Source organism: Lacerta agilis, chromosome 9 (assembly GCF_009819535.1).
Source record: "Lacerta agilis isolate rLacAgi1 chromosome 9, rLacAgi1.pri, whole genome shotgun sequence".
NCBI classification, from domain to species: domain Eukaryota; kingdom Metazoa; phylum Chordata; class Lepidosauria; order Squamata; family Lacertidae; genus Lacerta; species Lacerta agilis.
This window is the reverse complement of record NC_046320.1, coordinates 12428176-12443922: the sequence shown is the minus strand read 5'-3', so window position 1 is coordinate 12443922 and position 15747 is coordinate 12428176. Positions and strand designations below refer to the sequence as shown.

The 15747-nt window shown below is 44.7% G+C and overlaps 1 protein-coding gene across 1 annotated transcript; it reads left to right on the top strand.

Moving 5' to 3' along the window:
• The first annotated feature begins 1126 nt into the window (after positions 1-1126).
• On the top strand, positions 1127-14674 carry QDPR (quinoid dihydropteridine reductase). The gene is made up of 7 exons (XM_033160523.1): positions 1127-1269; positions 1986-2078; positions 3888-3984; positions 8205-8345; positions 10395-10503; positions 12006-12089; positions 14060-14674. Exons 1-7 carry the CDS (start codon positions 1177-1179, stop codon positions 14163-14165), a joined length of 723 nt encoding a protein of 240 aa, XP_033016414.1. The 5' UTR covers positions 1127-1176; the 3' UTR covers positions 14166-14674.
• The last annotated feature ends 1073 nt before the right edge of the window (positions 14675-15747 follow it).

The window sequence follows — 15747 nt, the reverse complement described above, 5'->3', positions numbered from 1 at the left end:
AAGCATCAATTCTTCGGCGTATAAGCTAAACAAGCTATGGCCCCACTCTCTTGGGGGGCCCCCAAAAAAATTAAAGGGGGAAAAAACTGGATGTACGTTTCCAAAATATAAGATAAAAAACAAATAAAATAAAACCTACATACAGCAAGAGTGTTTTGTGTTGTGTAGGCTCCTATGATATAAGTAATGGGCCCTGCCTGCTAGCCTGCTCCCTAAAATATCACTGGTTTGCTAATTTCTATGTACAGTATAGGGTGCCTACATTGTGCATGTGCAAATGGCTTTAGATACCTATTAGGTCCATAATTTACTATAGAGCAGGTATGTCCAACAGGTAGATCGTGATCTACCGGTAGATCACTGGACGTCTGTGGTAAATCACCGGTAGATCAGTGGCTGCCCCCGAAGAAGCTAAAAAACTCTGGCTCCCCGAAAAAAACCCTCAACGTCTTTGCCCTGCACCCCTAAAATGACCTGAACCATCAAAATAGGGCTTTCCTGCCTTAAAAAAGCTCAATGTTGCTTTCCTCCTCCCTAAAGAAGCTCAACAACTTTGACCTGAAACCCCCAAAAGGGAGTAGATCACTGCCAGTTTTTAACTCTGTGAGTAGTTCGCAGTCCCTTGGAAGTTGGCCACCCCTGCTATTATAGAGCATATATTCAACACAAAAAAACAGTGACAATTTGTTGTTGACAAAGGGCAGCTGGACATATAAGGGGCCTCATTACCTTCAGTAGCTTAGGAACTCATCAAACCTAAATCCGGCCCTGACAATAAACAATGTAGTGCAGTCACACAATCAATCAATCAGTAACTGTGTGGGTTCCACAGTGACACACACAAAAAAGAGTCGCATCAGTTTAAGGAAATATTGCTACATTATTACACTTCTGAGCTCATTTACGGTTATCCTAGCCGTTCCTATGCGGTTATCCCTTTTTTTGTTTGTTTGCCCTTTCCAAACAAATGCAGCTCTTTCCTTCGGGAAAACCCTGCTCCCAGCTCCCAGGGCAGGGGGCGCATGGGCCACCCATAGGCGCAGCAGCGAGGGAGGCGCTTCGCGCTCTCTCCTCCTCCGCGCAAGATCTTTCCTTCTTGGGAAGGCGGAGCGTTTGCGGCCGCTCGCCGATCCCGAGCCGGAGGCGAAAGGCGGCTGCTACAGGCGAGGCTGAGCGATGGCGGCGGCGGAAGCGCGCCGGGTCCTCGTGTATGGCGGCCGGGGCGCCCTGGGCTCCCAGTGCGTGCGCTACTTCCGAGGGAAGAACTGGGTAAGGGCAGCAGCCCCGTGGGGACGAACCGAGGCGGGTGGGGCCAAGCCAAGGCGCTCTTGGCGTTTCTGCAGATCGGCTGCATCTGCACGGAGCGCCGTTTCCAACCCTAACCCCTTGCTTTGCATTCTCCGGCCTTCCAGGCGCAACGCGTGCGCTTGGGCGCAAAGAGCTCCACCCGCCTCACTGCAAAAGGAGGCGCGCGGGTTGCGCATCGCAGCTGCCGCTCGCTCTGCTACGGACTTGCCCGGCGGCCCTTGGTCCTGTCCCTTTCCTTAAAGGTTTTTTTTTTTTTTTTAAGCTCCCGGTAGACGAAGCTGCAGGTTGTAGGGCGCAGCTAGCGTTTCTTATCCCCGCGCATCCCCGCATCATCCCCCGAAACAGCAGTTTTCCGCTGCGCGTTAAGGAATCGCGAGGGGACACTTGCAATACTTGCCAAGAAATGGAAAGAAACAAAGGGGTCTTTCGAAATAGGGGGGGGGGAGCTGTCCTTTTGGGCTTGAGCCTGAGAGGTATAAGGAAGTGCGCAAAGTACGTGCAACATATACTGAAATAAATCTGCAGTGAAATAATTGACACTCCTCCCTGTTTCCCTTTGAAACGGTTTTAGGAAATACTTTTGTTTTCTGGTGTAAAAGACAAAAGCACAAAATAAGTAAATTGCTTTTTTAATTGAGAATGGAAGGAATCTTGCTTTTTTTGTTTTTTTAAATCAGTGGGTGGCCAGCATTGACTTGGGAGAAAACGATGAAGCGAGTGCCAATGTTGTTGTGAAAATGAGCGATTCCTTCGTTGAACAAGCAGATCAGGTAACGTTTGTGTCTTGCTCCTATGTTATTGTGGGAAGCAATCAAAATGAAAGCAGAAAGATGTCGGGGCAGCTTCTGGGTTGCAAAATAATAGCAGTTGCCTAAAATAAGATCCTGTTTGTGTGTGAAAAGTTCTTTCCTCTCTGGAAAGACTTTCCGACTGTTTCTTCACTTCCATCGGCTTTATGAAAGGCAGGAAATTCAGTAGGTGCATTTTATTCCATTTGCCCCATCACTAGGAGGCGCCATACTGACTTTAATTTCTGCCTGTCTTGCAGTTGTTAAAGGTTCAGCTGCCAACATTAGGGCAGGGATGTAATAACTGTACCTCTGGGGAACATTTAGGTGGCAACATCTTGGCTCAAGATGCTGGCTATCCCTTTTAAAGGTCTGCCTGAGTTGTGTGATAACAAACTCAAGCCAAAAGGCGCTGAATAGCATGAATGTGTGTGTGAGAGGGATATCATTGATATATTTTGCGGTATATCTAGAGATGTAAAATTTCTGGAAATTTTGAAGCTCAGAAAAAAAACCTTGTTTTCCCCCCAGAAAAAAACGGAAATTTTCGGAAAAATTGAAAAAAATGCTACATTAGTGCTTCTTTTTTCGTTTCCAGATTGAAAGTCATTCTGTTTCTTTAGAAACATAAAATATAACTATGGACAATTTTAATGGGGATAAAATGATCACAACTAGCATATTAAAAATACAGTGTATCCAAACAATTATTACAAACAGAATTTACTTTTAAAAGAATATTTATTTGTATTTGTAACAAATGGGAGCAACAATCTCCTGAGCTGTTTACTAGTTTATGTGGAACAACAAGAACAAAAAACTCCAAAAAACAATGTTTAAAAATCCAGAAGTAACAAATATTCATATTTCCTCTCCACAGTATTTAAAAAAGCATTCTCATAAAAAGAACTGAAGAAGGAAGTGGGACTAAATTTCAGTGAATGGGCATGAAATTTAATCAGAATCATTTTCTGAGCTGCAATGATCAGTATCAGTTTCAGTCTCTGCTTCTGCATCTACTCTGTTGTGTCTGTCATTATCACAGTTATTATGGACTTCTAAAAACTGAATGTTTGGTCGGATTGAAACAATTTTTCGGGGGAAAACAAAAAAGAAAAGGCTTCAGGAAAAAAACCCAGAAAAAAACAGTTCCCCCCCCCCAAAAAAATTCCCCGGGTTTTTTCTGGGCCTTCACATCTCTAGGTATATCGTTTTAAATGCATGTTAAGATAAAACGGTCTGGTGATCTTAGCACACCTACGTCAATTCCCATGCTTGTTTTTCTGTCGCTTCTTCTTCCTTCCTCCATATTTATTGGTTCCGTTCTAAAAAGAGGAGTCTATTACTTCTGATTTGCTTGGAACAGATTTCAGGATTTGGGATTTAGTCCTGGCAAGCACTGGCTTATATTAAGGCTAGTTCCATTATATTCCATTATATATACTTTCCCTGATTTCTAAAGCCTGGTTCTGAAGTTTAAACTTGACATGACAAGAGGTGGTTGTGTGTGTGTGTTTGTTGATTCGCCTGCCTTGCTCAAATCCTAATGCGGATGAATCCTATTTCTTACATGAAAAGTAGCACACAGTTGAGGGGAGTTCAGCTCCCACTCCCCACGCCCCACAGCCATCACTTCAGGCACTCGTTCCCCACCTTGCTTCAATTCCTGTATTAGTTGTAGGTCTGAGAAAATAGAAATTTTGAGATTTGGGCGTATACAAATTTGAGGTTTTTCTTTTGGAACTGACACCCCCCCCCCCAACCTACTTCTTTGTCTTCAAATATTTAAAGGTGACAGAAGATGTTGGAAAACTCCTGGGCGAAGAAAAAGTCGATGCTATACTTTGTGTCGCCGGTGGATGGGCTGGAGGCAGTGCAAAAGCAAAATGTAAGCAACAAACCTGTGAATGCCGTAGAAGAAATAATTTCTTCTTTGTCTTATAATCAGAGTTTTCAGAATGGCTTCTTTCCTTTTCGTGTGTGATCGGAAGATCGAGTATAGCAGCTGTGTCCAACCAATATTGAAACCTGATGGAAGTTTGTTAAATTGTTAAGCAGTTGGTATCTTGCTGAGGGTCACTTTCCTGCATTCATTTTATGATGTTTTAAGCCAAGGATGCCCAGGTGGCTGTAAGGTAAAGGTAAAGGGACCCCTGACCATCGGGTCCAGTCGTGTCCGACTCTGGGGTTGTGGCTCTCATCTCGCTCTATAGGCCGAGGGAGCCGGCGTTTGTCTGCAGACAGCTTCCGGGTCATGTGGCCAGCATGACAAAGCCACTTCTGGCAGACCAGAGCAGCACACGGAAACACCGTTTACCTTCCCACTGGAGCAGTCCCTATTTATCTACTTGCACTTTGACGTGCTTTCGAACTGCTAGGTGGGCAGGAGCTGGGACCGAGCAACGAAAGCTCACCCCATCATTGCAGGGATTCGAACCGCCGACCTTCTGATCAGCAAGTCCTAGGCTCTGTGGTTTAACCCACAGCGCCACCTGGGTCCCTCCAGGTGGCTGTAGCCAAATGCAAAACCGACCCTTGTTGATTTTTCAGAAGGTGGTTTTTCCCCCAGCACCTCATCTCCAGGCTTTGTATCCAGTGATCCCAAAACCACCAACACCCTACCAGTGTTTCTCAAACGTGGGTCTCCAGAAGTTGTTGGACTACAACTCCCATCATCCCTCACCACTGGTCCTGCTGGCTAGGGATGATGGGAGTTGTAATCCAACTTCTGGAGACCCAAATTTGAGAAACGCGGCCAGACGGCCCTATTTCGCACGTTACTGCCAGTGGAAGAACTGCCGGGGAGAGCTTACCACCCACTTGGCCGTAGCATGGGACCTCTGGCATGGAGGGGTCCTGCCACCCCCCTGGTTCTCCTTTTGCTGCTAGAGCCTGGCCGAGAAAAATCCAAGCAGAGTCCTAGCCACCACCCAGTCACCAGCTTTTTTAGGGGAATGTAGGGTTGTGCTGCTAAAGCCCAGTTAAAAGGCTTTAAAATCCTCCACGTGGAGGAAGTAATTGAGTGGATTCTACCTTGTCCGTTGTTGTTGCACTAGGTCGGAGGTTGGCTTTTCTCCATCCAAAGGGGATGCATTCTGCATTGTGGGCTTTAAAGCAAATAGACCAGCTGTGGCCAGGAGCTGCTTCAAATGAAGAACTAGGCTTCTGTTGAACCAGGCCTTAACCCTGCCAGTGATCCTAAAGTGAATAAAATCCTGTTTGCCGTGTCTTTAAGAATGATTTGTGCAGGGGTTGCATTCCTGGTCATTGCACGTTTTGGCGGAGCGTGCATAAGCCCGCCCTGCTCCATTCTGTCCCGTTCCGGGTCCAGAAACAACCCACGCATGCACAGCCGCTCCTGCTTTGAACCCATGCAAAACGGGGGTTGCCTGTACTATATTTGCAAAATAAAAGAAACTTCTGGTGAAAATACTGCTTCACAGAGTCTCGCAACATAAGTTCTGCACATTCTACAACCCAGTTATGTCTGGCATTTAGAGAGACCATTGGAAAACAATCTGTTTTTTTAGTGGTTTGGCGGTTGATTCCATTAAATTCCAGGGAAAGAGTTAATGGTTTCTAAAATCAAACCCAGGTTTTTGCGTGGTACTACAAAGCACTTTCCAGTGATTATAAAAGACTTCAGGACAGACTTTCGCACTTACATATTAGAAACATATTAGAATAGGAGACTATTCCTCAAAGAACTAACTGATCCTAAACAGCTCCATACGTCTCAATTAGGAGTGTAATATTTCTGAGATGGTTTGTGTCTAAAAGCGTTCAAAGCATAATTTTCCTGCTCCAACAAAGTATTGGTTTTTGGAGAAGAAGAGAAGAAGAAGAGTTTTGGATTTGATATCCCGCTTTTTACTACCCGAAGGAGTCTCAAAGCGGCTAACATTCTCCTTTCCCTTCCTCCCCCACAACAAACACTCTGTGAGGTGAGTGGGGCTGAGAGACTTCAGAGAAGTGTGACTAGCCCAAGGTCACCCAGCAGCTGCATGTGGAGGAGTGCAGACACGAACCCGGTTCCCCAGATTACGAGTCTGCCGCTCCTAACCACTACACCAAACTGGCTCTCACATGTAAGTTTGAAAACATCCTCCTCCCCTTTTCTTCCATGCTTGTCTTCAGAGAAGACCTCCCAGTTTGATAAGCCACAGGTTCCCTGTGACGTCCCAACCAGGCAATTGTGGTCTGTGTGCTCCATGCCAGGTAGGATTTGCCAAACACATTCTGATCTTGTTTGTAGGGAGTTCTTAAACCACAGTTCGGATGCCATTCATCTAGCAAACCAGGAAATCTCCTCTGAAGCCAGGTGTGCAAGAGGAGTAGATTTAAGAGAGCAGGAAGCACTTAAGATCATTGCTCACTTCTGCTTCAGCAAACCATGGTTTGCTGGACCAGAAACATGTAGTTCGAGCTGGGCAAGTATAGAGCAGAACATTGCTACACATTCTTTCCCTTTCTCTTTGGGAAGTGGGAGCTGTGTGTTGGGCCCCCTGTTTTTTTAGATTCAGGAGGACTCAAACCAGAGCCTTCTCTGGCTAATTTGGAGTCTTTCATCTGGGAAGCTCACCTTACACAACATCATCGTACTCCTTTCACCATATTGTTACAATATAAACCAATGCAAGAATATAATGAAACAAGAGAGAACAATTAGAGAGAACAAGAAACCAACCGGTATACCTGAAGGAGCATTTCCACTGCCATTGCTCAGACACTGAGGTCCGGCCTTCTGGCGGTTCCCTCACTGTGAGAAGTGAGATTGCAGGGAACGAGGCAGAGGGCCAACCCTGTGGAATGCCCTCCCATCAGATGTCAAGGAAATAAATAACTATCTGACTTTTAGAAGACATCTGAAGGCAACCCTGTTTAGGAAAGTTTTTAATGTTGGATGGATTATTGTGTTTTTAACATTCTGTTAGAAGCCGCCCAAAGTGGCTGGGGAAACCCAGCCAGATGGGCGGGGTAGAAATAACATTATTATTATTATTATTATTATTATTATTATTATTATTATTACCAAGATTCCTCAGGGATTTGTTGTTGTTGTTGTTGTTCAGTCATTCAGTCGTGTCCGACTCTTCGTGACCCCATGGACCAGAGCACGCCAGGCACGCCTATCCTTCACTGCCTCTCGCAGTTTGGCCAAAATCATGTTAGTAGCTTCGAGAACACTGTCCAACCATCTCATCCTCTGTCGTCCCCTTCTCCTTGTGCCCTCCATCTTTCCCAACATCAGGGTCTTTTCTAGGGAGTCTTCTCATGAGGTGGCCAAAGTATTGGAGCCTCAGCTTCAGCATCTGTCCTTCTAGTGAGCACTCAGGGCTGATTTCTTTGAGAATGGATAGGTTTGATCTTCTTGCAGTCCATGGGACTCTCAAGAGTCTCCTCCAGCACCATAATTCAAAAGCATCAATTCTTCGGCGATCAGCCTTCTTTATGGTCCAGCTCTCACTTCCGTACATTACTACTGGGAAAACCATAGCTTTAACTATACGGACCTTTGTCGGCAAGGTGATGTCTTTGCTTTTTAAGATGCTGTCTAGGTTTGTCATTGCTTTTCTCCCAAGAAGCAGGCGTCTTCTAATTTCGTGACTGCTGTCACCATCTGGCAGTGATCATGGAGCCCAAGAAAGGGAAGTCTCTCACTGCCTCCATTTCTTCCCCTTCTATTTGCCAGGAGGTGATGGGACCAGTGGCCATGATCTTAGTTTTTTTGATGTTGAGCTTCAGACCATATTTTGCGCTCTCCTCTTTCACCCTCATTAAAAGGTTCTTTAATTCCTCCTCACTTTCTGCCATCAAGGTTGTATCATCAGCATATCTGAGGTTGTTGATAGGTCTCTCAAGTCACCGGGTTTTAAGCATATAGTGAAAAGAATACAAAAGGTGACCAGTGAAGATCTTGCCCTCAGAAGATAACTTTGAAGTGGGTAGGGTGGTTGTTGTTTATTAGTTTCTGCTGCAAAACAAGGAATTCAAAACAAGGATCTGAAATCTGACAAACTAAGGGAGATTTGCAGTTTTGAGCAAGGAATAGCTCATGCTGGTTCTGTCTTGATGCCTAATGTGCCCTGGCTTTTCTCTGCTCACCAGCTTTATACAAAAATACTGACCTGATGTGGAAACAAAGTGTTTGGACGTCAACGATCTCTAGCCATTTGGCCACCAAGCACCTGAAGGAAGGGGGCTTGTTGACCCTAACAGGGGCCAAAGCAGCATTAGCTGGAACTCCAGGTAAAATATTGTGGTGTGTTTTGCCAGTATTCTTTGTGGTGTCAATTATTCCCATTTGAGCAAAAACCAACCCGGGGTCTTTCAAATTCTCTTGTCCTGCAATGTTTCTGTTGACTACTGTTAAGGTCTTTTCAGAGGGCATTTTGACGCCTGTAAGGGGACCCACGCTTGAGAGCCACAATCTAGAGAAATTTGCGGGGTGAAAAAGCACATGGCTCATAAACACACTGTTATTTCTAAGTTGTGTGAGACAGTAAATCTAGGCTGCTGTTTTATTTCTTCAGAATAAGTGGCAGCTCTGCTTGTTTACAATGGATCCTACCTTTAACCTGCCTTCTTCAAAGACTGATGACCTTCAACCCTCTGTCAATAGTTACGAATGTTCCTGGTCCGTTTCGTAACTATTGACACAGAAAAGAGTGTGGAAAGTGGACGATATTCACTGCCAGGTATAATCTGAGCAGACCCACTGAAATCAATGAACTTTAGTCTATAGATATAAATCAGTCTGTTCTGAGTATGTTGGATGTTAGTCATCTGTGTAACTCTGCATTTAAAATCAAACTTCTAACCATGGAATCCAAATTCCACATGGAAACGATGAATTCTGTGACCTGAATAAATTATGTAAACTGAACAGGTTTGCTTAATTTATTCTGCTTTTTGGCAATCGTCACAAGTGGCAGAGTGTAGGGAATGGAAACCTGACCACCTGCCACTGGAAATGGTACGGCTGGGATTGACAATTTGTTGTACATACAGCGGTGCCTCGCAAGAGGAAATTAATTCGTTCCGCGAGTGCCGTCGTATAGCGGAAATTTCGTCTTGCGAGGCACGGTCGGAGGAAGCGCGGCTTTATGAAGAAAAGGGGGGGAAAGTGCAAAACGTTTTCGTTTTGCGAGTCGCGGCCATAGGGAAATTCGTCTTGCGAGTCTCTCTTTCGCTAGCGAATGCCTTTCGTCTAGCGAGTTTTTTGTCTAGCGAGGCATTCGTCTAGCAAGGTACCACTGTATAATGAAAAGTGGGGAAAGAAGGTAAACAGGTGGGCTTCAATGGGAACCTCTCTTTAAAGTAGTAAACTTGTGTCTGGGTGCATGTGAGGGCCAGCATTATGGGATGTTCCTTCCTACCAAGCCCACACCTGCAAGGAAAACTTGCAGATAAAAAAAAAAAACTATCCTGCAAAGAAGGGGGTCTAAACCAGCCCTTTCCCTGACATGCTGGATGTTTATGGGCAGGGAATAAAAAAAAATTAAGGCAACCCTACAATCTACAGGCACGACTCATGTTGCCCCTGTTTACCATAGTTGGCATATCTGAAGGCAAGTGGCTATTGGAGACCGCTGAGAGTTTCCAGAGGCAAACCTTTTCAGTAGACCATCACGATAAATGCTTTGACGAAAGTTGTGAAGATCTGTGGCTCTCTGCTGAGATACAAATACGGATAGTTGGGAACTATATTATTGCATCTCTGTTTGTTGGGATGCCGTGTAATTTGTCCCCTTCAGTTCCTTTATCGGAGGGTGTTGGTTCTAATAAACTGGATGGCCCTTTTCAGTCACATAGCTCTGATTATAGACTTGCTGCTTGTTTGTGTCACTGTTTTCCTGAACCCTGGAAAGTTTTGAGTCAGGAGCCTCGTTCCCCTACCAACAATCCCTGACAGCCCCCCCCCACCCGTAGCTGTCTGAAGTGGTACAGTCCCGGGACAGAGACTTTTGGGGCTTCAGTGGCAACTAGGTCTCGCTCCCACTGTGACTTGGCTGACTTCCTTGTTGCAAAATTACAGCTGAGCCAGCCACTAGTGTCCCACTGCTCATAGAGGTGCCCATGTATGCACACTGCGGCTTCCGAAAACAGTGGACTGCTGGGATGGATCCTCAAAATTGTACCACATTTAGACGGCTCCCTTCCAGAAGCCAGAAAAGTTTGGGTTTATTCTCCTGATGTACTGTGAAACGGTGACAATATCTTGGTGTCTCGTTCAAACAGTTCTGCTTCCGAACCCTTTTGTTGCACAAAGCTGATGTTTTCTTCCTTTTCTTTTAGGAATGATAGGTTATGGCATGGCCAAAGGAGCAGTCCACCAGCTTTGCCAGAGCCTCTCGGGTACAAACAGTGGGTTGCCACCGGGGTCTGCTGCAGTTGCCATTCTCCCGTAAGTGGTGGAATTTTAATCCCCACAGCACCCTCTGCTTTAGGTTTTTTTCATTTGCCCAGTTTGTGCCACGTTGAAGAAGCAGCCTCTGAAATCAGTGGCTTGTGGTCTACGTGAACTCTTGGCCTGGCAACTCGAAATTGCAATTGCTTGAGAATCATGGACAAGGGATGGATTCATGCCATTTAACTTTTACATTTCATTAACATTAAATTTCCCCCTGCTGAAAGCAAATACTTTTAATTTGAACGTGTTGGATTTCTCTCTCTGTATCTCTCCCTCTCTTTCTCTTTTGTTGTTTTGCATTAATTTATAATTTGAGTGGTATAGTTGCTATGGGACCAAATTACAGATTGGGAAGTCCTGCTTCGAATCTTGGAACACTTCACAGGGCTTTAGGCAACCATGTTATTATGTAAGGATGGGTCAGATTGCAGCCCTAATTCTTGTGTCCTGATTATCGGGCCATGAATGCAGGTGCTAATTCTGTTCATACCTGGGTGGTCATTAGTCAAAATGCACTTTTTAGAGTATGTATGTTGCTGCTATCAGAATAAGGTTGAAGTTTCAGTCTGATGCTTTCCTTTGAAAACAGTATTTAATTAGCACCTGAAACCAGTGGCACCTATTCCTGGGCATCTGTTTGAGGACCGCAGCCATGGTGTATTTATGTGGCAATTACAAGATACTGACGGTCAAACTGCATGTAACAAGCATGCATGTGAGAGACAGTCCTAGATGGGATGCGGCAAAGCAGTTTTGGAAATACAGTGGACCCTCCGGATACGAACTTAATTCGTCCCGGGGGTCTGTACTTACCATGAAAAGTCTGTATCCGGAGGCAGCGCTTCTGTACATAAGGGACCCCTGACCATTAAGTCCAGTCACGGACGACTCTGGGGTTGTGGCGCTCATCTTGCTTTACTGGCCGAGGGACCCGGTGTACAGCTTCCGGGTCATGTGGCCAGCATGACTAAGCCGCTTCTGGTGAACCAGAACAGCGGGCGGAAACACCGTTTACCTTCCCGCCGGAGCGGTACCTATTTATCTACTTGCACTTCGTGCTTTCGAACTGCTAGGTGGGAAGGAGCAGGGACCGAGCAACGGGAGCTCACCCCGTTGCGGGGATTCAAACCGCCGACCTTCTGATCGGCAAGCCCTAGGCTCTGTGATTTAACCCACAGCGACACCCGCGTCCACTATACATAATGTTATGCACAGGAGCAGTTGGAAGAAGTGCCTAATCTTTTCCCAGCCACCATTTGTGTGAGACGTCATTTTGCCTCTGGATAATAGATGCTTGCATGCAAGTGAGAAATTCCTATTGCTCAAAGGTGCGCAGTCCGTTTCAGTATAGTCACCGAGAAGGCGAGGTCTTAATAAAAAGAGCAGTCTCCGTCTTCCACTGTCCTCAACGTTCTGCGTGCGTTGTGACGGAGAAGAAACGCAGGCAGTATTTATCAGATGTACAACTGTAGAGCTTATCTTTCTTTGCCCCCCAGGGTTACCTTGGATACTCCAATGAACAGGAAATCTATGCCTGATGCGGATGTCAGCTCCTGGACACCGTTAGATTTCATTGCCGAGTGAGTAAACAGAGAGGCTTCCTTTCTCAACAGCTGCTGCTTTAGGGTGCTGCTGTTTAATCACCTGTGTCTTCAAATTCTGGAGCGCAGATCCTCCGTCGCTGGAAGTTAAATGCCCTTCTGTGAAGTGGAAGTGGCTGAACATGGCTTGGGAGAACGATTCTGAAAGTATGGGTTGTGGGAATTGATGGATGCCAGATCAGCTCAAAATCAGCTTTATGGCCTATGCATAGGCAGCATCAGGGTGGATAAAAATTAATGATTAAAAAAAAATCGGATTTTTTAAAAAATTTAAATTGGATTTTTAAAATAAAATGCTTTTGGAGGCAAAATCTTTCTAAAGATTACATTATAGTCCAAAGGCTATTCATCAGGAAATAAGGAGTTCTTTTAAGTTTTTCATGTGTGCTAAAACTCAATCTAAGTTGTTATAATGTTATTGCTTTAGTTAAATGAATTGTTTAAATTATTATTAAGGAAATGATTATTTTTCCCCTTCCCATAAAGTATAGCAGAAATTTTTTCCAAATTTAAACAGTTAACTTACTAAACCTCACAATAATTTCATAATCATCTGTCTTATGTATTTCTAATAGTATAACCAAATCAGTAATTTTTGATATAACTAAAAACTACTCTGAAAATTTATTATTCCAAAAATTATACCTTCATCAGGTTGTAAATATTAAGATTATACCATCAAGAATGAGTCTTTCTGTAAAAAAAGAGAGAGATTTAAATCAAGCCTTACTGACTAGTGATTTAAATCGATTTGATTTAAATTGATTTGATTTAAATCATGATTTAAATAGATTTGATTTAAATAAAATCCACCCTTGGCAGCACGAATCAAGAACCTGTTTGGCTGCCTTCAGAGGTGGCCCCATGTAGAACGCTTTGCAGTAATCTAACTTAGAGTTTACCAGACTGTAGACAACAGCAGCTAGGCTGTCCCTGTCCAGGTAGGTCCCAGCCGAAGTTGGTGGAAGGCACTCTGAGCCTTCGAGGCCATTTGTGCCTCCGGGTGACAGTAGTGGTACTTAGGGTGGACTCAGTACCCAACTGAAGCATCCTGAAGCAAGCTTCGAAGGGGAATAATAATGGCTTGCTTCCTTGCAGCAGAAATAACAAATTAAAATAAATATAAGTTACTCAGTTTACCAGGCTAGTCTTAAGAGCAACTTCATGCTGAGGTAAAGCAGGTCTGGGCTTGGTAGGGCCTCAGGTGGGTTCCGTGGCAGAAGAAATGTGGGATATAAATGTGTAAGGGAGAAGAAGAAGAAGAAGAAGAAGAGGAGGAGGAGGAGTTTGGATTTGATATCCCGCTTTTCACTACCCGAAGGAGTCTCAAAGTGGCTAACATTCTCCTTTCCCTTCCTCCCCCACAACAAACACTCTGTGAGGTGAGTGGGGCTGAGAGACTTCAGAGAAGTGTGACTAGCCCAATGTCACCCAGCATGTGGAGGAGCGGAGACGCGAACCCAGTTCCCCATATTACGAGTCTAACGCTCTTAACCACTACACCACACTGGCTCTCACCACACTGGGAGAATAAAGAATAGATAGGTGTTGAATATTGTAAAATGACAAGGTTAGGACTGTAGTCCTAAGCACTTGCTAGGGAGTCAGCTCCTTTGAACATTGGATTTACTTCTGGGTAACATGTGTAGAATTGCAGTATGCAATGCATTAGGAGGAGTGTTGGACACAAAATCTCTGACCTGAGAAGCTTCTAGTCTATTTTTAAGCAGTTCAAATATCATTTGCAACATGAAGCTTTAGGACAGGCTTCCTCACCCTCAGCCCTCCAGATATATTTTGGCCTACAACTCCCATGATCCCTAGCTAGCAGGACCAGTGGTCAGGGATGCTGGGAATTGTAGTCTCAAAACATCTGGAGGGCCGAGGGTGAGGAAGCCTGCTTTAGGAATTGAATTAATTCACAAAATGTTGATCTCTGTTTTTAACAGAACCTTTTATGACTGGGTCACTGGGAAAAACCGTCCATGTTCTGGGAGTCTGATCCAGGTAGTAACCACAGGAGGAAAGACGGAGCTGTCTGCTTCTCATCTCTGAGCGGTCATATGTGCAAACAGCAGTGAAGAGGAGATGCAAAGAGTGTGTGTGTGTAGTTTGTGCGGCCTTCTCTTTCTGCCAGTAAAACGGTCTTATTTGTAGAGCAAGACCTGAGGTCATGTTTGTGTTGCTTGATGTTAGCCAGTTGCACTTAATTATCCAAAGGTACAAAGCGTCTTGTGAATCAGGGCTGTGAATTTGAAGATTCACTAATGGCCTCGCTGCAGCATTTTCTACAGAATTATGCCGAGTCTTACGAAAAGCAAACAGTGAGCAGTAAAACTGTGTTTTAATTATATGAAATGCATATATTTCACTGTTGTGGAAGTTCTACTGCCTTGGGGTTTCCGCCCCACACTTGAGTTGTCATCCTGAATACTGCCTGGGTAGTCATTTTGTCAGGTGTAATTATGAACCGTCACATTAACACAGACCAAACATGCAGTCTTAATTATCTTTCCTTCTTGGATGTTGTGTGATAAATCAAGGAGATCCATTGAAACCTGTGGGGCAAAACATACAATTGACAGTATTGGTTGTAAACTGTACCACAGCAAGCTGTTGTCTGTGTTGCGGGAGGCAGCTGTGTTGAAATGCTACTCCACCTGAACAGACTTCTCGCTAAACAATACACATACAACACACGTGTGCACAGAGCTTTTCCCTCGAGCAAACATCCAGCCATTTATCCCCTACTCTCAACTGCACACCAGGAAGCATGCCGAGGGAGCTGTTTGCAAGAGACAAGGTTTAACGAGGAAACGTTGTTGTTGTTTAGTCATTTAGTCATGTCCGACTCTTCATGGACCAGAGCACGCCAGGCACTCCTGTCTCCCACTGCCTCCTGCAGTTTGGTCAAACTCATGTTGGTAGCTTCGAGAACACTGTCCAACCATCTCATCCTCTGTTGTCCCCTTCTCCTTGTGCCCTCCATCTTTCCCACCATCAGGGTCTTTTCCAGGGAGTCTTCTCTTCTCATGAGGTGGCCAAAGTATTGGAGCCTCAGCTTCAGGATCTGTCCTTCCAGTGAGTACTCAGGGCTGATTTCCTTCAGAATGGATAGGTTTGATCTTTTTGCAGTCCATGGGACTCTCAAGAGTCTCCTCCAGCACCATAATTCAAAAGCATCAATTCTTCGGCAATCAGTCTTCTTTATGGTCCAGCTCTCGCTTCCGTACATTACTACTGGGAAAACCATAGCTTTAACTATACGGACCTTTGTCGGCAAGGTGATGTCTCTGCTTTTTAAGATGCTGTCTAGGTTTGTCATTGCTTTCCTATTTTGCCTTAAAAGCTATTCAGCACAGTTCAGACCTCCTCTGAAAGGGAGCCAGAGCACCACGGCTATGGAGAATATTTTTTTGGATGGGGAATAGGTTGTTGTCCAAAGCCTTATTGTACAGAGAGACGTAGCTGAATGTTTGCTTATGCAGTAATATCACCTTCCACCAACCAGCAAACTGCTTCATTGCTTGTCATGCATATCATGCCTTTTGTAATTTCATACTGTGATTTTTAAAAGTGCTCTAAAATAGCCCCAGTTGCAGATATATTGAATTTTGTCCTCAATAAACTTGTTGTT

Excerpts from the sequence above, each read along its gene's own strand:
- QDPR (XM_033160523.1), top strand. The coding sequence starts at position 1,177 with ATGGCGGCGGCGGAAGCGCGCCGGGTCCTCGTGTATGGCGGCCGGGGC. Across the intron at positions 1,270-1,985 it reads ACTTCCGAGGGAAGAACTGG|TGGGTGGCCAGCATTGACTT; the intron begins GTAAGGGCAGCA and ends TTTTTAAATCAG. Across the intron at positions 3,985-8,204 it reads AGGCAGTGCAAAAGCAAAAT|CTTTATACAAAAATACTGAC; the intron begins GTAAGCAACAAA and ends TCTGCTCACCAG.